Source organism: Labeo rohita, chromosome 7 (assembly GCF_022985175.1).
Source record: "Labeo rohita strain BAU-BD-2019 chromosome 7, IGBB_LRoh.1.0, whole genome shotgun sequence".
In the NCBI taxonomy this organism is placed as follows: domain Eukaryota; kingdom Metazoa; phylum Chordata; class Actinopteri; order Cypriniformes; family Cyprinidae; genus Labeo; species Labeo rohita.
The window spans coordinates 34227552-34251295 of NC_066875.1; the positions used below are offsets into that span (position 1 = coordinate 34227552).

General features: G+C 37.2%; 1 protein-coding gene across 12 annotated transcripts in view; it reads right to left on the reverse strand.

Annotated features, from left to right (window-relative positions):
• The window catches only part of plekha7b (pleckstrin homology domain containing, family A member 7b), a 117342-nt gene that overhangs the window by 58573 nt on the left and 35025 nt on the right, over positions 1–23744 (reverse strand). For all 12 annotated transcript variants that reach the window (XM_051116093.1, XM_051116092.1, XM_051116096.1 and 9 more), the window contains one exon: positions 2876–2959. In XM_051116093.1, the coding sequence (XP_050972050.1) occupies positions 2876–2959 (84 nt within the window). The remainder of the gene's footprint in view (positions 1–2875; positions 2960–23744) is intronic.

Here is a 23744-nt window from a genome sequence, read left to right on the forward strand (position 1 = left end):
TCTTGGGCACTCAAACAAGCTCTGTAAGCTGGTAAACTAATAACTAGATCCCTCTGTGACACAAAGCTCAAGTGGCGCCTCCGGCTTCTCTCGATGATGGTTAATCTAAGCCTGAACCTGGCACGGGGCCTCCACGCACTGTGCCCCTAATGAGAAGCATCAATCAACCCTGGCAGCAACATTTACTTACCTGTCATCTGCATGAGAAATGGCCTTCATGGCCGTGTGCGATATTCCTACGAGAGCAAAACATTCTGAATCCATGAGCCCACCTCTATATGGAGAACATAGAGTGATAACAGGGAAATCGAGGCAGGCGGCTGAACTTCGTAATAGTTTTCACCTGGGTTTGTTTCGGCAGGCAGAAGAACACTCAAAATAAACAGCAAACCCTCGGCTCGTTCTTTCCTCCGGTGTTAGCAAGTAACAGAATGAGATCTGTCTCAGCGGGGCATGTAAATCTGAGCTCTCTTAACCCTCACACCACTGATGAGGTAGAAATCCCAGCTCAGCTTACTGACATATGGAAAGACAGAAATTAATTGAGAGGAAGTGGAGAGGAACAGGTGCTGTGGCACGCATTTTAATGGAATAGTAAAAAAAAAACAAAACAATTTTTAATATTCTAGTAAATCAGCTTTTATTTGTTGTATATTTATTGTTGATATTGACTAATCTCAAAGACAAATACATCCACAACAGCACTTCACGCAAGTCTCCAATTCCACTGAACGATTCAGGTTCCTTATTGACTTCATTAACATTCCCTGGTTCTCTGTTTATTATGAGTTGGACATGAAAGTATCTGTGGTTCAGTGAGTAAATCAAGAACCACTCTGAATGAGTCAATTGACTGATTGATTTAAACCTGTAACTAAGTCTGCATTCGAAATTGCATACTGTCTGGATAGGTTCTTCTTTTGAATACAGCAGGTAAAATAAGTATTGAACACGTCACCATTTTTCTCAGTAAATATATTTCTAACGATGCTGTTGATTCGAAATTTTCACCAGATGTCGGTAACAACCCAAGTAATCCATACATACAAAGAAAACAAAACAAATAAGTATAGAAAGTTAAGTTATGTGTAATAAAATGTAATGACACAGGGAAAAGTATTGAACACATGAAGAAAGGGAGGTGCAAAAAGGCAGACACCGGCTCAGTAATTCTAAAGCAAGTCAGTGGAAATGAATATTAGCTGGTTCAGTCCCAACACATACAGTACCAAAATGATGAAGATGAAACAAGGGTGGACATTTCAGCAAGACAATGATCCCAAACACAGCCATAGAAACTCTCAGTTGGTTTCAGAAAAAGAAAATAAAGATGCTAGAACGGCCCAGCCAATCACCTGACTTGAATTCAATAGAAAATAAGAACTAAACATCAGAGTTCATAGAAGAGGCCCACAGAACCTTCAAGATTTGAAGACTCTGTGGAAGAATGGGCCAAAATCACACCTGAGAAATGTATGCGACTAGTTTCTCCATACAGGAGGCGTCTTAAAGCTTGCTTTTGTACAAAGTATTAAATCAGTTTCAGTAGTTCAATACTTTTTCCCAGTGTCATTCAATTTTATTAAACATAACTTAATTTCTAAAATTATTAGTTTTGTTTTATTTTTATGTATGGATTGCTTGGGTTATCGACATCTTGTGAAAATTTCATGTCAACAGCATCTTTAGAAATATATTTACCGGGAAAAACGTCACCCCACAGAAGAGAGGGGCTGGGTGAGCAGAGCTCACTTGCATTTAAAGTAACATGCAACAAAACAGGTTCATGTCTGCAAAGCTGATTTTGAGGTAAAAAGGGTGTTTTTTACACTACCACCAAGAAATTTTAACCAAAGTATATTATAGACTTTTCATTAAGACCCTAAAGAATCATTTCAATCATATCATATTGAATATGGGCATCCGATGAACCCTTTAACATTTCGGCATTGACTTTATTTTCAAAATCTTTCCTTGAAATATTTTTTTTTTAGTTTTACAAACTTTCAAGGATTTTAAGGACCCATGGGAATCCTGTTCATTAGCAGTCACTCTAGCATCCTTGTTACTTTTAGCCCCACCATGCTTTACACTACAGTGACCTTAATAAGTCTTTAATACATTAGCTCATCCATGAACATGATTTCTGCCCGAGTCCCGACAGATTGCATTGGCTGTGGGGATGAAGACGACAACTCCCATGATTCCACACTCAATTGCGACGTCATCGAAATTCGCCTTTGTTATTTTTGTTTGTTTTGAATATGCACCTTCTAGCAGCCTTTAAACATTGAAATATGCCCAAACTGTATGTTTCAGCATCAATAAAAATGTATAAAAATGTTTTGTGCTTGTAAACGTTACACACTAATACCTACTATTAAACAATTAGACCAGGTTGGTATAACACCCAATCTTTCTCCCTCATCACATTCAATTCAATCTGAAAACTGAAACAACTTCTTTTGCTGAGATGCTGAGATGCAGTCAAAATAAAGTACAGATTACCAGATATCTTCAATTGGAATAGTGCAGCTCTAAGCTAGAAAATACCTACATCACCTTCACAGGAAAATGCAATAACAGTAATGGCCATCATTACCATTATCTCTGGACATTTCCAGCTGATTTGCAGATTTCAGTTATCAGTGGCTCGTGAATCATTACTATACATTCCATTACTCACACATCTGCTAAAGAACAATTCAAAAATCTTGCAACTATTCATTTAATCAAAGGCCCTTTAGAACTTCAAAAGCATGGCTAGCCATACAAATAACCTGCCTTGACCTCTTAACCACATGCCCTCAGAGAAAGCAGGAAGTGTGCATCGTAAAGCACATTTTGTGCAAATAAAAGGAAGAGAAGTACTCACTGGTCTTGTAAAATGAAGTCAGTGTTTTCTGAGGAGATATGTCCCGTCACAGGATGCCTGAATGTCGTTGTCCTCAGGTTGTGGCTGCATCCGAAAAGAAAGGCAGGGAAATGGGGAAAAACAAGAGAAGAAAAACAAAATGAGCTGATCTGATATTAACCATATATAATTTGGCGCTTCCCTCCCCCGCTGTGGGTACTGTAGCCGTAAGAGCAACATTCTACAGGAATACACTAAGTTTGAGGAATTCTGATGACTTTCCCGCAGGAGTGCAGAATGTGTGGCAACGCTGAAGCCTTGGCCAAGCCCACTCATATTATTTAACACAAAGTGTGGGGCTAAGCACAAACCACTGCAGAAACTTTATTGATTTCAATTACACAGGGTCGTTCACCGTTTTAACTAGAGCATTAAAACATCCTACTGTCATCAGGTGTAATAAGACAGAGACAGGGGGCTTCTAAGGGTGAGAGGACTGTGAAATAACACACATAATGCGCCTGCTGTCATCGATTCAGTTATTCATTCTTTCTTCACACTGTGTGTTTGGATGAAAGAGAACGAGTGGTGGTAATTTGATGAGTAAGGTGGATCCCCAAGTGAGTATATGTGGTCCTATATGAGGGGAAAATGCTCCACCTCAAGTCACTTATCTGCCTATCATCATTTCCATTATGTTTAAAAAAAAACTATATTAAATCACATTGCCCTTGCGACTCTCTGTGGACTCAATGCTGATAGATCAGTCATGCTTCGGGTCCATTAGTGATCATAGGAAAGAGATGTCCTTCACGGTAGACAGGAGTTAGAACAGATGTTAGAACTAAAACGAGGCTGAAATTTAAAAAGGAAAAAAAAAAAAAAGTTTTGAAAAGGAAACAAGATTTTTTAATTTTTAAATTAATTTAAAGTTTTTTAAATTAAACCAGTATCAAAATTACCAAGGCTAAAACTGCAATAAAATATAAAGCTAAACAGAAAGCATAAACAAAAATCAGCAAAACCAAATGAAAACTGATAATATTAAAAGAAGCTACTTTAAAATATTAATGAAATTTATAATAGTATATAAAGACTTCCAATTCCTGCTATTATAACTGTGGACCAGGGATGGGCACAAAAATAAAGGTCATGACAAAATGAGCAAAGAAAAAAACACTAATTGTTTAACTAAAAAAATATATATTTCTGAGCCATTAAAATCCAGCTGGCATGCAAATGTGCCATTTATATACAGTGGAGATCAAAATGAGAAGAAAATCTATGAACACTTTTCTGAAATATTGTTAATCTTCATCGCTCAAAATTTTTGAAGGAATATTAGCTGTAGGTATACCACTGTTCTACTAATATGTTTGACAAAAAAAACAAGCTATTTCAACAACTTTATTTTGTGGAAAACACACTGATCAAAATTAGAGAAGCATAACCACTGTAGCAAGAAAGAAGATTACAACTTAAATTTTGGAGTCTCGTCCATAGTTTACTGAGAGTGGGTTTCTCAGCCGTAACCTTGTCACCAAGGACTTTCCAGAGATATTCAATCGGGTTAGTTTAGGACTCTGGGCCATTTCATTATTCTTACATTATTTCAGTGTTCTTAGCTTCAAGGAACTGCTTTACCCATTTTGCAGTGTGACTGGGGCATTGTCGTGCATGAAAATTGCAGGCTAATTAGGAGATGCTCACAGGGTAGGTACCACATGTTGCTGAAGGAGGTTCTGATCAACATTTGCATTCACCCTGCCATGTAGCTGTACAAGACTTCCAACTCCTGCTGCAGAAAACATTCCCCAAACCATGACACGGTCCTAGTCCACATTTCACTGATTTCTTTACACACTTGGGCTTCAAGTCTCAAAGGCGAGCTTAGCCTTTTGATTCTTTCTGCAAATGTAAGGCTTGGTCACTGCAGAGTGCGCTTTTCAATCCAACTTCTCTTAAAGGGATAGTTCACCCAAAAAAGAAAATTTAATGTTTATCTGCTTACCCCCAGGGCATCCAAAATGTAGGTGACTTTGTTTCTTCAGTGGAACACAAACAAAGATTTTTAACTCAAACCGTTGCAGTCTGTCAGTCATTTAATGGCAGTCAATGGGAAAACCAAATTAAACCCTGCGGCTCGTGATGATACATTGACGTCTTAAGACACAAAACAATCGGTCTGTGCAAGAAACTGAACAGTATTTATATAATTTTTTTTTAACTCTGATCCACTGCAACGTCCAACTGTTCCGAGCACGTTCACAACAGCCGGTGCGTGACGCGTCTACGTGCTCTAGCATGGTAGACGCATGCATGGACGCGACCTGTCACGTGTATACGTCACTCATTGTTTACACCATAGATATATATATATACATAGATGCCTCATTAGCAACTGTTTCTATGGGCCACTATACGTAAGCTGTCTGCCGTATTGTATTGGTCAACTTGATGTTATTCTTTATAGTAATCACTGAATATTCAAAATGTCAGAGTCCTGCACAGAAGTTGGTCTGCAAACCTATAGAACGATGTCAAGTTCACCGTTCCATGACGGCGGATGCATCTACACGCTTGGAGCGGTCAAATGGGGCATCTACACATATTTTACATCTATGGTTTACACAGTGCAGAGAGATTGTGGGTATGATTGCTTCCACACATGCGTCTACTATGCCAGAGCACGCTGACATGTCATGCGCCAGCTGTTGTGAACATGCTCAGGACAGCTGGACATTGCGGTGGATCAGAGTTAAAAAAAAATATATATATATAATGATATGAATACTGTTCAGTTTCTTGTGAAGACTGATTGTTTCGTGACTTAAGACCTCAATGTATCATCACGAGGCACAAGGTTTAATTTGGTTTTGTCATTATATGACTGACAGACTGCAATGGTTTGAGTCAAAAATCTTTGTTTTTGTTCTACTGAAGAAACAAAGTCCGTACATCTTGGACGCCCTGGGGGTAAGCAGACAAACATACAGTTTCATTTTTGGGTGAACAAATCCATTTAAACATGCCGAAACAAGCAATTCCAGCTGCAGTGTTGAACCGATTCCCAACTTTTTTTGCATTATCCTGTCTTCTCATGCATTTGACTTAGGTGGATGACTAGTCTTTTTGGGGGACTTGAATGAATTAGTATCATTGTAAACTTGCAATATTCGAAAAAAATCACACATTTGGAGTGACCAACTTCTCTTGCAATGCCTGAGTGTCATCCCTTCAACCTTCATCTAGACAACCTCCTGTGGCAGTTTCAGTCACCATCTTGCAGTCTCAGTAAAAACTGGAGGAATTCTGCCAGTAAAATAGGGTTTGTCATATAATTAGGGAACTTCACCAATTGCCATATGAACACCAATAACTTGGGTGCAAATGTTCTGTAAGTTTTTTATACTGCGGTTCAGAATGCAATTCATTTATTAAATATGCTTAAATAAAACTGCCCTTCTACTGCTTTCAGGATAACTTTAAATTTCAAGCAGGAAATTGCAGTTGGTTCTAATTTTGATCTCCACTGTATGTGTATATAAAATTTATTTATTGTTTGTTTGTTTGTTTGTTTTAGTTATAGAGGTCCCATATTGTCCCATATTGGATTGGTCACGTCAGTGTACAAGGTGACATTCAGTCCAGCGTAGCAACAGCACTCAACATTCTGATCTGGAGATGATTAAAGGGTACACATACAAAGCAAGCGACACAAAAAACAGAACTTATTTTCCCTCTTGGCACTTAGTTGATTGGAAGACAACAGAAAATTATATAAGTTAGACTCCAACCTTTGCTGCCTGCATGAGCAGCATGGCTCAGAATGCTCAAACTGCTTTACAAGACATTAACAGCAAGTGATCTATATCGCAAGAGATATATCTCAACATCCCTTCTTTCCATGGTGGTGGCACGTTCACCATGACAAGAAAGCTTAGGCATGCACCTTTCACGGTACACTGTCAAATTTAACAGGGTGTGGAAACCACTTTTCTGCCTCTGCGAAACATGTCATCACACACCCCCAGTGACACAATATTGTCAAGTTCATTCTTTAGTGAGCAATCATACCACAGGAATCCGAGGTACAAGCGTCCTCATAAGACAGTTCGGCTGAATGCAAACATATGTCTCCAAACACTACAACAAGCTTTTATCTCTAATTGAACATTTAGTGCATCAGCAAACTCTGCTGCATAAAAGCTTTTCAGTGGCTGCATGAAAGAACACTTGACATGAAAGCATGTACTACAAAGCCTTCACTACAACAACGGTTTTATATTGCTGCCCGATCCAGTTCCTGAATAAACACTATCCTGAAGTCAATTTTGCTAACTCATCTGTGAAATTAATGTATATAATGATCAATATCATCACAACCAAACCAAATAAAAATTTTAATGCAAAGAAAAAATATGAAGTGGAATTTATTAACACTATAAAACACTAAACACACACCAAAAAAAATATTAGCAAATAATGTTTGCTAAAGCACTGAAACCAGCAGAAGTGCTCCTGAAATGCTGCATCCTTGGTTTTGCAGTAAGCACGGTCAGTCTATCATTGTAATGTACATTAAAAGACCTTTCTCTGAAAGGTTCTCCATCACTACAGGGCTCTCAGCCCTTTCTTAAGCTGCGTGACTGCAACCAGGCCTCTCTTTTTTAGGTATGCCATCCACATCTGAAAGGAGTCAGCCGCAGACCTGCTATCAGACTCTTTTAAATTATATTTGCCATTTCTATGAATTTTTCAAACTTCATGCCCCTATAGAGTGAATATGAGTTAGGTATAAGAAGCTGCATTCTAATGGATTATAATAGCTAGATTTGATTTTACAAAGTGACTTTAAACAACAATCACTGTAAACAGATCATGTAGAATGTATGATAAAAATAACAACAGAAAAAGCCATTTTTTTTCCATCACAGAATAAGAAGATGATTAACAATTAGAACATCCAAATGCAAGACAAAAAGTCAGTATTCTAAGAATTGTGACAAGCTTCGTTCCACCAAAGAATAAAACTGTATAAAAACTCTTCACATCATGACACAATTTACTGTGGTAATCTTATTTTTAGACTACCAAACACAACAAAACCAAACATAAGTGCTGATTATCTGAGAAGCAGCTTTCTAGGTCATAAACTACAGTAAAACAAACCAGAAGTGAAACCTGTACAAAAAACGATGATGCACACAAGGTACTGTACCTCGCTCAGTCGTCATCAGCCTGGCAGGCACAGACTGGGGCACCTTCCTGCAATGGGCTACAAAAACACAAGCACATTTCCTCTTTCCCTAGCTTTGTTCCTAAAGCATCATGCCATGCTCTTTGGTAAACTACATTTTAGCGATTTTCCATTGTTAATTAGTAATCTGCATTCTTTAGCTCTTTTGTTCTCGTCATATTACTTCCGAACTACTTGCTATGGAATTCCCTGCATTAGGCATTGGAGGATAAACAGAATGGCAAACAGTAGTGCTGTTTGTTTAGCCATGATGCAGGCAGCATATGACATTGTGATTGATGATTATGAGTTAACACTTGTTCCTGTTAGACTGCTGCTTTGTCTTGATTCTAGAGAAAATGGCAAAGCATATGACCAACAGAACAAACTAGAGTAAGGTGTGTCACGTAACTATAAATTTGTTTAGTTTTTTCTTTTGAAACACTTATTGTTTTAAAAAAAAAAATGATGGAAAGACAGACAACATGTAACAGACATTATGCCCTGTATTATAGAAACCACAAGTATCCTGACAGTCAAGTGGAAGAAGTTGTGTGGTGGTGCAGTCTGGCCTGTTGATATACAGTAGATTAAAGTCCACATAGAGAAGCATTACCTCACCTCTCCACTCCCCTTGTACTATGACAGCTCTTACCCGTGGGATGAACATATCATTTGGCATCTCACAAGAGCCGAACAGGCAATTGTGAAACCAAAAGCCATGTTTATATAGAGCAAAATCAACACATTATTTAACAAAACTGCTGATAACAGTACAGCTACACAAAACATACCCAGATATCTCCTAGTACTGCAGTTCAAGTCATAATGCAGAAAAAAACTCCACTGCACTGCATCAACAACAACTTTATGGGACCTGTCAGTGTCTCATAATATTTAAGGTCTGTATTTAAAAGTGTTTTAAAGGAAGACTTTCAAAAGGAAGAATTTTAAATCATTGTCAGTCTTCTAAAAAAGTTGGAAATGTTTATGTGTTCGTCTGGTTTGATGGTCCTAGAATCTACACGTAAAAAAAAAAAAAAAAAAAAATTTAAATGACTTTTTGTATTGACATATGGCTCCACGTAATCCTTCCACCCCACAAAACTTCCTTTATGGTATATATAAAAAAAAAAGTTTTCAAATAATTAAAATGTTCTCCCACTGAGAACCCTTTTTGGAACCCTACTTTCTAAAGACCTATTATGGCACTTTTTACAAGATATAATGTAAGTCTCAGGTGTCCCCAGAATGTGTCTGTGATGTTTCAGCTCGAAATACCACACAGATAATTCATTTTATCATTTTGAAAATGCTTATTTTGAGTGCAAGCAGAAACACACTGTTTTTGTGCATGTTTCTTTAAATGCAAATAAGCTGCTGCTCCCCGCCCCCTCTTCCAGAATAGGGCTCTTTCTTTATAGTTCATAAATCAGATACGCTGATTAAAAAAAAATTTTGATTATCAATTCTATTGTGCTGAAATCATGCATTTTAAAGCCATATTAGTTCTGATATAGGGTTTTCTGAGTGCACACATCCAAAATTATACTAAAGAGTACTGAGTACTAAACTTTAGTAGCCTTTAGAAGCGTTTAAACTGTCAAATAAACACAAGTTTGTGTTTAAGGGGTCATTAGATGCAAACTTCACTTTTACATGTTGTTTGAACATTAATGTGTTTTGGCAGTGTATGTACACATCTACAGGCGGGATGAGCAGAGCTTATTTGCATTTAAAGGAACAATACCTCAGAATGGGATGATTTTTGCAGAGCTGATTTTGACAAGGTTAAAAAGAGTGTTGTTTTCCACAACCATTGAGAATTATTAATCAAAGTACATTACAGACTTTTCATTAAGATCCTAAAGAATCATATCAACTTGTGGAAAATGGGCATCCGACGACCCCCTTTAAAAACACGTAAGTTACAAAAACAGTCTATTATGTCTGTTAAGGTAAACAGCTGGAAAAGAAATCATGTTTATATTAGATCTGTGTGGCTGGCAGCAGTGTAATATATAACAGAACAGTTAGCATGCTTTACTCAAACTATTGCCATGGCGTTAGAACTAGTACACCGTTGTCACTTGCTAAAACAAAACGTGGCGCCATGGGTGAAAATGTGCAGATTAAGGGGCTGTAATATTCTAATAAGATCTGCACAGGGAGAGCAAATCTGAGTGTCTTGATTTTTCACACGCTTGCACAGAAAAGCTTATCAAAATAATGTTAGTGGGTTGACCTTTTCCAAGTTTTCTGGGTTGGTAGATGCAGCTGGGACCCGGAACACGGAAGGAGTCAGATTTTCATGCTATGTCCCCTTTAAGAGTGTATATTTAAATGACTTGTTTTTCTAATGGTCACCTCAATGCCAAGACTCTTACATGAAAACACTATAAAAAGTAACAGACAATTCCAATGCCAAATCAAGATAGCATTATCACAAAGCACACTCAAGGGGGTTTGTAATTAATCATTTCTCAGCTGCACATTTCCTTTCCTAAGAAGGCTGCTAAACAGTTATTAAATTTTTTTTTAAAAAGATTTAGATTTTTTCACTGCAGATATTCAGAGGCCAACGATCAGCTAGAAGGCTGTAGCAAATTTCATTACGAACAAGCTCAGGTGTAATTCTGTATTACCTCTCAGTATCTAAGATACTTCATCACTTCAGCTGTACTAATAGGAACACGGAGTACAGTCACTTTTATACTATGTAAACAAAGTTTTAGAGTTCTCAATCTTTTGCAGAGCATTCTGCCCTAAAGATTTCTCACCTGCAAGAGTGCAGTAGATTATCTACTTCCTCCTGGGCACATTCTGGGTTTGTCCTCTGAAATGATGGCAGGATGAGAGAATCGCTCTGATGGGAAAGCTGATATCCTGCTGAAGTGAAGCAGCCAAAACTCTCCAATCTCCACGAGTTCTCCTGAGAACAGCCTGCCAGGAGTGTCACTCACCGTGAAGTACTTGACGGCCGTTCAGAGATCAAACTCTTTCATGACCAGAACCGAGCTCTGCTACACAGCTTATCAGATCTACCCCTCGCCTCTCCAACTTTCCCTCCCTCTCTCTCTCTAACTCCCACCCTCTCTGTCTCTTGCCAAACTACAGCCCATTAATGAGGACGTCAGTGGGCAGAAAACTAAATTGGGAGGAGGTGTTACTGTCCCAAAATAAATATTTCCCTAAGCTTCATAACCCAGGACCAACCTGGTTCTATCGCACTAGCCTGTTGCTCTCCCAGAAAGCATCTCTTATTTCTATTATACTGGCAAATTTTCCTTGGCAAAAGTACAGAGCTGACTGTTTTATTGCTTTGAGAGTTTCCTGTGCAAAAATGACTGACAATTGGAGGGAAAACCCTGATGATTTGACAACATCACTGCAAAAATGTAATTTTACTGTATATTCCACCATATTCGATACAGAGGAATGTGTTTCACCCCTGTTAACCAAAACCTTGTTTTGAGTCAAGGCACACACCACTGCACCTGCGTCAGAGTCTCTCCAACAGCATTTTTGCCACATTTCATCCTACTGGCCAGACTGCGGGCTGTAAATACTAGTAGGTTAGCTCACAAGAGATAAAACACGAGGTATGCAGACCAGGAAGGCAGGTGTTATTTGCACAGCTCGAAAGCAAATATTGAATCAGACACCCAAAAAAAAAAACATTCAGCTTAGTGGAACAATGGCCTTTACAGCCTTATTTCAATTACTATTGCTCATTTAAAATAGACTGAAAATGCATTTGGATGTGAAACTATAATGAGTTTGTTTTGATAAATATGTAGATTTTTGCACCGTACTAGGATTTGATTAAAATAAATAGTGCAACAAAAGCTTTGAATAAAAGCCCAAGTCAGCAGCAAAAACATTTACGCAACTTTGTAGAAAACGCATCACATTAGGCATGAATTTCACTAAGAAATACACTCTACACTATAATAATCTATAGCTTTATGAACATTATATATCTTAGTCAAGAGGACAGACTGAGGAAGAAAAGATCAATTGTAAGAGGGAAGCACTGTGGGATTTGGTTACTCAGCCTTGCAGTGAATTACTTTAACTGTGCCATTTTTCAGAAGAGAAATTGTCCAATTGTAATTCATTTTTCCAAGCTGGTTTCACTGGATGATTTTAAAGGTTTTATATAACGTATTCAAAAAGCCATTTTACAGAGTTCTTAATAGGAACTATTACTCAGAAGTACTTTTTTTTCCTGTCATATAAGGGCTATGGAGGAGTGACAGATATATAAAAGGACTGTCAATTAAATGTAAATATGTAATATATATATAATTACACATTTTAATAAAATAAATGTAATAAAATGACATTATATGCAGATTATTTTATCAAGTTAATAATATTTAAATAAACACAATATTTACATGTTATTAAAACTGTGTGTGTGTGTGTGTGTGTGTATATATATATATATATATATGTATAGAAACACACACACACACACACACTGTATAAAATATATATTTTGTTATAATAATATTAACAATAGTATTAATAAGATACTTACAAAAAAATATTAAGAAACTATTACAATTAATTAAATGTCAAAATATTGAAAGGCAACTATTATATTGCTTTTTACAAGATATTAACAGTAATATTAGTAATACTAGAAATAGTATTGGTAATATTAGTCTCAGGTGTCCCCAGAATGTGTCTGTGAATTTTCAGCTCAAAACACCCCACAGACCATTATATCATATCATTTTGAAAATGCCTATTTTGACTGGAAGCAGAAACAGGCTGTTTTTAAGCATTACAGCTCGTACCTCATGTTTTATCATGATGGCGTGCTGAAATCATGCATTTTAAAGTCATATCACTTTAAACTTCGGATTAGGGCTGTAACTAATGATTATTTTGTCTGTCGATTATTTTGGCGATTGAGTAATCGGATGATTATAATTTTTTAAAGTAAACAATAGTCTTTAAAATGAGTTAAAATTCATATGTGGACATCAAAACGTGTAAACTCAGAGTGAGGGTTTACACTTTTATTTTGAAATCCCGATGAACAGTTAGCATATTGGGAAAGATAATGATGTATTCTCCTATGTTTGCATAGGTTTATAAATGATTTACTGATCTGATGAAGCACGTTGCGTTCCCAGATGAATGTTATAATGAATCCAAACTCAGCATGCAGAGATGGAATTTGAGATGCTGCACACATGTAAATGATAACAGTTTGTGGAGCAGCATTTACTGTGAACAGAGCTGCTTTGAGATGCATGTACGTAACCTACACGCATGTAAATAATTAAAGCGCATATATTAAACCTGCATCGCATATATTTATTTAATTAAACTGTAGTGCATGTGAATTCTGAATAGCATTATGCTTTATGATGATTTTAAATGGGTTTAATATGTAGAATGCGCCACTTCCGGTATTTTGACAATTACTCGACATGGGCAAAATGCAATCAAGAATTTTTAAAAAATTGAATACTCAAACAGAATCGAGGAATTGTTGCAGCCCTACTTCTGATATACACTTTTCTGAGTGCACACATCCAAAGCATGAGCACAGAAAGCATCTGTCACACGGCACGTGAGTACTAAACTAAGTTCTCTTTCGTGCCTTATTACGCGTAAACTGACAAATACACATAAGTTTGTTGAAAACACATAAGCTACAAAAACACAGTCTCTTATGTCTGTGAAGGTAAACAGCTGCATGTTTATATTATATCTGTGTATTAAGTGGCACTTAAGTGGCACCTACTGCTGTTTATGCTGTTAATCAGACTCAAACAATAACATAAAAACAGAAAATCACTCACCGCTCTGGACTGAATAATGTTTATGGCTTTTAAATGCTCTAGTGTGAAGATAAACATGGTGGATTGTGCGCGGCTCACTCAGGGCGGAGTCTCCGCTACTACAGTCGTAGGCGGGGCCTGTAAAATGTGACATCACATTTTATGGATTCTGCAAACGGCTCGCTCTGAGGCACCGTTTATGATATATAGAGATTTTAAAAAAGGAGCAGGTTGATTTTTATCATTATAGGGTGGTTGTGTACACACACTGCCAAAGTGAATTCTGCATAATAGGTGCCCTTTAAAACAGGCAGAATATATAAAACAGATCATTCTCCTACACAATCTCTACTCTTGAGCATATTTTGAATCTAACCAGCAACAATGACTGTTCTTTTCCTGTTGGTGGCATCAAACACCTCCCTCTAAACACACTGACCATCACTTCACTAACGGCCTCTAATCTGCTGCTGAGTGACATCATGAACCCAGCCCCAGTAAAGCATCCCTATTATTAAAATAAAAAAAAAAGGTTGCTTCAGGGTGCCGTTACTGTGAAGCAAAAGAAAACAATCCTTCCATTCTGGCTACCTTAAGCTTCCATGATACAAAGGACAGTTTTCCAATATAAGGACTCTTGGCATATAAAAGAACTCACAGGCCCAAACAAGTCTTGGTACAAGGGATTCAGACTTTAAACAACACTGACAGAGCCCACCCTGTTCATTACACAGCACATTTCAAAGGATAGCCCCCAACACTGAAGAGCACCCCGGCAGAAAGCTAATTAGAGCGGAGTGAAAGGACAAGAGTCCCGGAACAACGAATGAGAGATTTAGTCGTCCACAAACACAAATACTGTTGTTCGCCCCGCCTGGTTGCTCACAGGCTCAGCTGCAGTACCCAGTCCACCGTGCAGCATGACCGACTGAAGATAATGTACTAATTGACAAGCAGTGAGTGTAAAGAGACACTTAAAAGGGAACAAATGCTAAAACATAATTACTCAAATGATTAGGCCAATTTGCTCCGCAAACAAACAGTAAAAGTGAGTACAACTCCCGTATGGTAACTCAAGAAATATCACACAGAAAATAACCCCATATGTTTTTAATGCAACTTATTTAAATTTCAGACGAAACATTAAAATCCGATCTGGCGTTTTGCTCTCGAACAGAGCATTACCATGACAACATTTGCTCAGATGAACTCTTTCGGATTTCAAAGTCCCCGGAAAAGCTCGTTCCAGAACGCCTGGAGGGGAAACTATGGAAAAGTCTTCAAATAGCTAACAAAACAAAAGTTGAAAAAGTTGAACCCTTGGCCTTGAAACAGTCTACATCCTCATTTATGAGACAGAGCTTCCTATGGTCAGCACTTCTGGTGGGTCTTTTAACAGCCTAATATTAACAAGCCCATCAAACACCTTGTCATTAGTCGGCAAAAAAGTCTTAGTTAAATAACTACTGATCAACAAAGCCCTATGCGCACCCCCTTTGTCCATATAGCGAGATCTTCACGATGGCCTGAGGGAAAAGATGCGCCCGTAGGAATACAGCAGCATCAGCACTTCCATCACTTCACTGGCACAAAATTAGCCTGCTGATAAATATTTATAAAGAACTATTTCACAGCAATTTATCACAGAAATAGCTATTTTATGGCCACCCAGACAGTCACAATGAAATGAATTTTAAAGGCACTAAAAAGATCAATAGTGACAGCAATTTGTGTTCGGTGCGGAAAAAGAAGTTGAAGTTACCCGGAACGAAAAAGAATGGGGATCGATAGTGAGCTCTGCAAAATCAGGGGAAACGATTAGTGAAACACGCCAAAGTGACCTGTGCCGGGTTCATTAAGAAACTGCGGCGTCCCAACGACACGCCTCCTCAGCTTGGCACAGCCTCTCAAACTGCCAGGAAATTTTAGCTCCACTTCTGAAACATTGATTCACATCAGCTAACAGTTCACGTCTCACAGCAGAGGCATAACATTAACAAAAACGTCATGTAGCTTTTATGGCTTTGCCAACACATATGGCGAGATGGACCTAATGACAGGAGAGACGGAATGAGATGGGCATGACTGGCTTTGATAAGTAATTCTGCGTTAAACAAATGTCATACAGGGGGGAAAAAACAAAGTCACAAACCATAAAGTTTTCACATCAACCAACCGACAGATGCCACGTCTAAGTTTAGTATCTCAGCATCTGCAGTAATAGCTGCAGGATAGGAGTGACGTGCCCTGAGACTGCAGCAGAGCAGCAGCACATATCAATATCTTTATCTTATTTAAGTCAACATTTACATTCTAAATAGAGAAAAACATCTTACAATAATCAAATAACAGCATACAGATCACGGAAATATCATTATAGAGGTGACTATTCAAAATCATTAGCTATTCCAAGCACTGCAGTAACAAATTTGTTTTTGGAATCAGGACAGAACACAAGATGCATATGCTTGTTATACTGTGTTTATGTTCCTTCCTTTGGGACCGCAATTAATCACGTTGATGACAATGGACAATTATTTTTGGCATCTTTCCCTTTCTATAGCTTGTTACCTACTCCATGATCTGCATACTTAAAGGGTCAGTTCACTCAAAAATGAAAATTAGCACGTTAATTACTCACCCTCAATTCATCCAAGGTGTATATGACTTCCTCCTTTCAGACGAATGCAAATCGGAGTTATATTAAAAAATGTTCTGGCTCCTTCAAGCTTTATAATGCAATGGGCAGGTGTTTCTCTTCATCAGTCCAAAACAAGTCCAATAAAGCGCATCCATCCACAATAAAAATTACCTCACATGGCTCAGGGGGGGTGAATAAAAATCTCCTTTAGCGAATCTATGCATTTTTCTACGAAAAAAAATCCATATTTAAAATGTAATAATCGTCGGCGCCAATAGCCTAGTGGGCTGGGTGACGGCATATAACGCTGTTGAGCTCCAGGCGTCCCGTGTTCGAATCCCGACTCAAGGACCTTTCCATTAAGAAAAGAGACTGTTTTTCCTTTGCTAAAGTAAGGAAACTTTGCTTCCTTTGCTTCTGTAAACAAATGTTGGTTTTCACGAGACTCACAGGCGCATGCTCAATGCCGAGGTCCTACGTCATCCACCCAGAGCTGCTTCCATGTACAACAGTTAACGCAAGCTAGATTAAAGTGATTATTACGTGGATATGGATATTTGACTTACAAAAACACATCGCCTTTACTCAGCCCCCAGAGCCATGCGAGACACTTTTTATTATGGATGGATGCACTTTATTGGACTTGTTTTGGACTGATGAAGAGTGCTCAGAACACCCATCCATTGGATTATAAAGCCTGAAGGAGCCAGAACAATTTTTAATATTCATTCATCTGAAAGGAGGAAGTCATATACACCTAGGATGCACTGAGGGTAAATAATGGGCTCATTTTCATTTTTGGGTGAACTAACACTTTAACTATTACTGTGGACATTTCTTATCATTATCAGTGTTAAAAACAGTTGTGCTGCTTAATGTTTTATGTGGAAGCTGTGATACAGTATTTAATTTTTTTTTTTCAGAATTTGATGAATAGAATTTGTTTTAAATAGAAATCTTTGTAACATTATACAGTGACACTGGACCACAAGGGTCAATTTTGAAATTTATACAGCTGAATAAATAAGCTTTCCATTGATGTATGGTTTGTTAGGATAGGACAATATTTGGCCGAGATACAACTATTTGATAATCTGGAATCTGAGGGTGCCAAAAAAAAAATATATATATTGAGAATATATTTCTCAAAATATTGAGAAAATCACCTTTAAAGTTGTCCAAATGAATTTCTTAGCAATGCATATTATTAATCAAAAATAAAGTTCTGATATATTTACGGTAGGAAATTTACAAAAATATCTTCATGGAACATGATCTTTACTTAATATCCTAATGATTTTTGGCATAAAAGAAAAATCAATCATTTTGACCCATACAATGTACTTTTGGATACTGCTACAAATATACCCGTGCTAATTAAGACTTAAATTTTGTGATCCAGGGTCACAAATGTTTTATGGTCACTTTCCATTCATTCCTTGGTAAATAAAATTATTATTTTTTTACATACATATCTCATAAAGGACGTAGCACAAGGACAATCTTCACAATTACATTTTCTGGGCTAAAATAAGGCTCTCAATCATGATTGCGTGCTGTTTGTAGGTTTGGAAATGACAGATTTTGGCATTCAGTGATCTGACGCAGCTAACTAGTAATGATAGAGTGATTGGGCTGCACATTTGTCGCAGTAATAAGGAAGCATGCGGTCTGTAGTCTTTGACAGCCCCAGGCACCACATCATCACTGCCATCCAAATGAGGCTGTCATAGAGCGAAATTAGAAACGCTGACACTGATTATAATGCTGCAGATTAAATTCAGGAGCTTTGAAAAAAATAAATAAGAAAAAATATCAGATTCTATTAAGGCACAAACACTCTGGCTCATTTTTCTTTGTAAATAGGACTGTTCCTACTTAGGAATTTAAGCCCCCTGTGTGTTTTGTACTAGCCTGAGAGCACAAACTGTAATTCCTTTTTCCTCCGAAAGCCAGGTAATCAACAGCAGTAAGATTAATTTAATGCCACAGCATCAGGAATACATGCAAGAATGCGATAAGGCACAAACAAAAATTAAAAGGAAGCACTTAAAGGGATAGTTCACCCAAAAATGAAAATGCCTGTCATTACATGTCTTTCCAAACCTGTAAAACTTCCCTTCATCTTCAGAACACAAATTAAGATATTTTGATGAAACCCTGAGAGCTTTCTGACCCTGCACAGACAGCAACACAACTGACATGTTCAAGGCCCAGAAAGGTAACAAGGACATCATTAAAATAGTCCATGTGACATCAGTGGTTCAACTGTAATTTTATGAAACTGCAAGAATACTTTTTGTGCACAAAAAAAAAAAAATGCCTTAATCAACAATTCGTCTCTTCAGTGTCATTCTTGTAGCTTCATAACATTACGGTTGAACCACTGATGTCACATAGACTATTTTATCAACACCCTTACTACCTTTCTGGGCCTTGAACGTGTTAGTTGCGTTGATGCAGGGTCAGAAAGCTCTCGGATTTCATTAAAAATAATATAATTTGTGTTCTGAAGATGAACATAGGTTTTACGAGTTTGGAACAACATAAGGGTGAGCAATGACAGAATTTTCAGTTTTGGTGAACTATCCCATTTAAAACATCTGGAAATCCTGATCTATCAGTTTGGGACAAAATATCCAGAAAAACCATAATGGATGAACTCATCATAAGCAGCCAAATTATACACACTGCATTACACTACCTCCTGTTTTAATTGGACTAAACTGACTCTGATGAAAAAGTAATAAACCTAGAACAAAATGCATTAACCTAGAACAATATGCATTAACCAAGAACGTCTATTCTCATCTTTTCCATAATGATAGTTGTCATATGTGGGTTTCGTGTTGTGAAACAGATATGTTAAACACATTGTGACTGCCTCTATATTCATGGGATCAGTGATATCGGGAGTGACCTGCCGGTGACCCTGAGAACATTTTAACCCAAGATTAAACCTGAGATACAATACCTTCTTTCTGACCGTTGGAGTGAAAATGAGACAACACATCATCAGCAGGGTGCAAGAGAAGAAAATATTGCTGTGATAGTTGTTCTTTGGGCATAAACATGCTCCTGTGGCCTCCACACAGTCAACATCAGATTGGCCCTGAGAATATCTGCAGCAAGGACACAGTCTCAACCTCTGCAGGAACGCATAGTCATACAGGAAATACACATTCCTCTCAGGCCACACTCTACTTACTAATAAGAGCTGTCAACTGCCTATCCAGACAGCATACAGAGAATGCTAATGGTTTACCTTAAACTCACCCTCCAACTGAAAACTCAGAGATGTCTTTTTAGAACATTTTGTAGGTCATAAACATAAATATCCACTGTTCAAAAGACTGGGGTCAGTAAGAAAGAAATGTATTTTTTTATTCAGGAAGAAAGCATTAAATTAATCAGAAGTGACAAAAAACACATTTGTAATGTTACAAAATTTTTACATTTAAAATAAATGCCATCTTTTGAACTTTTTATTCTTTATAAAATCCAGAAACTAAAAAATTTTCATGGTATCATGTATCTTGAGCAAAATCCAAATCAGCATATTAAAATGATTATAGAATTTCTGAGTAATAGCTGCTGAAAGTTTAATTCAGGCACCACAGGAATAAATTACATTTTAAAAAATATTAAATCAGAAAAAGTCTGTATATTAAATAGTTAAAATGAATATAAAAATAAATATTAAATTATATTATCTCACTATTAGTGTTTTTACTGCAATTCCGATCAAACTTGTTGAGCATAAGATATTTTTTTCAAAAACATTTATAAAACAACTTTGCAGGCGACAGTGATATTAAAAAACAAGGGAAATTTCACGGATTTTCAAATATTTCAATGAGTCAAACTCTAGGGAAAATTTGAAGCCAAAGAAAAGTACCCCAAGGGCAAAATCAAAGAGCAGCACAGGAAGAATATATTCTCTTTGTCATTCCTTAGGTCAGATGAAGGCACTAAATTATGTGTTTCTCTAACTTCAGACATCTTGTAATCTCATGCGCTTTGCTTCTGACAACTCCTCTGTGCAGTTTTCAGCTCATCTCTTTAGATTAGAAATGTTCGGTCCTGTGCTATTTTCGGGACGCTCTGCAGTTGAGCTTTTGACAGGCGATGGCTTCAGTTCAACCAAACACTTAACTGCATTTATCACTGAGGATTCTCTTCCAAATGTAAGCAGACTTGTCACAACGTTAGGCTTCACGTTGCAATAAAACAGATTTACAGCAGGCCGAATACAGCATTGGCATCAGAGCCAGTGTTCAACCATGCTACTTGCCAAAAAACAGTAACTATGGTAACACTGGTGATGGGGTGCTTTTGTTAAAAGGCTTTAATTCAGATCAGCCAAAAAAATGACCATTTAGACAGTGACCTCCTATGTGTGGCTGTTAAAACAAGTTATTACTTCCTATTAGCTAAGTCAACGGGCCATTAGATTCTCTAGTAGTAGCAACGATGCCTTAAACAACCAATTACCATGTGGAAGGAGAGGGAGAAATGGTAAAAACCTGGATTTCTCTCTATATAACGGATATCTATGGTTCCCCTGAGTTTGAACTTCCAAAATGCAGTTTAAATGTAGTTTTAAAGGGCTCTAAACGATCCCAGCTGAGGAAGAAGGGTCATATCTAGCAAAATCATCAGTTATTTTCTAACAAAATGTACAATTTATATACTTTTTAACTGCAAATGCTTGTCTTGGTCTAGCTCTGCATGAACTGTGTGTGTTCCTGTTTATGACAGTTAGGGTAGGTCGAAAAACTCCCATCTACATTGCTATTTTTTGCAAAGGGCATTTGATGTTTGCATGTTCACATTGTAAACACTGAGTCAGTACTTCTACAGCAATGTACACTCTTAAAAATATTTCTTTATGACTGAAGAAAGAAAGATATGAACATATTGGATGACATGGGGGTGCATTATCTGCACATTATCTGCACATTTTTGTTCTGGAAGTGAACTACTCCTTTAAATAAGCTGCATGTAACAAAACAGGACTTTGAGTTTGTACCATTACACATCGCAATCCATGAGACACTGATGCTATTAAATTAAACAGAAGAGTGTTTTTAAATGCAAATATTCCAGCCTCAAAGAACAAGCAGTGGTTCACAGTGTTCTATTTACAGGATGTCATACTGGCTATACCTGAGCAGCTGTTTTATTGCAAAACACAAAGTGTTTTCTTCTAGGTTTTTGTTTTTAATGAGAAAAAAGAGCTTTCAGGTGTAATAATGACCGGCCAAAGTAATAGAAAGTATGCTTTAAATTATTTATAATCACATTTTCTATCATTGTAAGGACTTTCAATTGATCTCCAATGTTTTTATATCTAGTTATATTTTATATTCCCTATTCATAAACCTTACTCAAACAAACCCTTCTGCATTTTCATTTAGACCATTTTTTTAAAGTTATCTTTTTGGGCTTTTTTTGTGGGACAGGACAGTAGAGAGATGACAGGAAAGTACTGGGTGGAGAGAGAGGGGAGTGGGATCAGCAAAGGACCTCGAGGCGGGATTCGAACTCGGGTCACTGCAAGCACAGTTGTGCTATATGTTGGTGCACTAACCACAAGGCTATTGGCGCTGACATTTAGACAAATTTTAGTATGTTTATAACCTTGCTTTTCTCTCAGTTGGTGGGTCCATTCTGATCCACACACATGTACACAAACCCAACCCACATATGTTCACATCTGGATTATCTGTTTCATCTCTGGTCTAAATCTAAAGCTGGAGGTGGGGGTGGAATAAACATAATCCCTACAGAAATCATAAGTCATTCCAACTTTCAGAATCTTAACTACGTCTTGAAAAATTTGTGTTATATTGTTGATGCTAAAAATGTTCCTTCAGCAATATCCACTACACATAAAGGCCAACACAATCCATTATGTATAAGGAGATGCAGCTTACTCTAAAGCCCCTGACTACATGCTCTCTGCACTGGATGATAAATATTCACTGAGCTTAAATGGAACTGGCACTAACAAGTCAATTAAAAAAATCAATACATTGCCAGCTCACACTAAAGTCACAGAAGCCACATGCGTATCATGGTATTACAGTCTAATGTTAAGAGTCACTAAAACTTTCGAAATAGTCTGCTTTCTAGTTAAAGATTTTGGATTTTCACCTGCATTCACCTGTATTCACTGCATCTACATGAACTGAAGAGCTGCAGTCTGGCATCTCCTGCTGTGTAGGGCCAGAGGTGAGCTGTAGAACAGATGCAGACTCTATTTAACGGGCCCTTAAGGACAGAGACACAGAAAGAAAGCTGTCTGATGTCAGACACAGTATTTATTTCAGTCAGTCTGCCAGAGGTTTCTCTGTGTTCCCTATAATTCCTCAAATAAATACAGAAAAGGAGAAAGAGCCCACACATGGAGATGAATCCTTTATTAAAAATAACTGCTTTCAAATGGTATCCTTAAAATACTGTCTGCCATTGGTCCCTTAAACAAATAACCCTGCCCCAAACTCAAGCCATTGGTTCAGCCAACATTACAGAATGCCTAAACAAAGAGAAAAACACTGATAGCACAATCACAGTATTTAAAAGTTAGGAAAACATATACACTGTAAAAAAAAAAAAAAAAAAGTTTCTTCAACTTCAAATAATTGGTTACCTGGCTGCCTTAAAATTTAAAGTTTAGTCAACACAAATATCCAAGTTGTCACTTAGTACAACTTAACATTTTAAGTTTAGTCAACTCACAAGTTTAGTCAACTTGAAATGTTAAGGCATTCAGGTAACAAATTATTTTAAGTTGAATCAACTTTTTTTACAGTGTAATACTGATATAAAATACTACAAATACGTGTTGCATTTCTTACAAATACCAATTAGCTGAACAATTCATTGAAATAATCAAAATTGTGATGTGTCTTAGTGTGATTATCAAACAATGGTTGTAAACTTTCAAACTGAAGAAATTAAGACATATATTAGTGAAATATTATTACTGCAATTTATCATTTGTACTTATCAGTAGGGGTCGACCGATTATTGGCCTGGTTGATTTTCGGCCGATTATTGGCCTGAAGAAATTGACATTTTAGTAAAATATTATTACAGATATTATGCATTTTATGCACCATTTATGCACCAGTCATATTATGCATTTTATGCACCATTTATGCACCAGTCATAAGAGTCAATTTTTTACAAATCTGATAA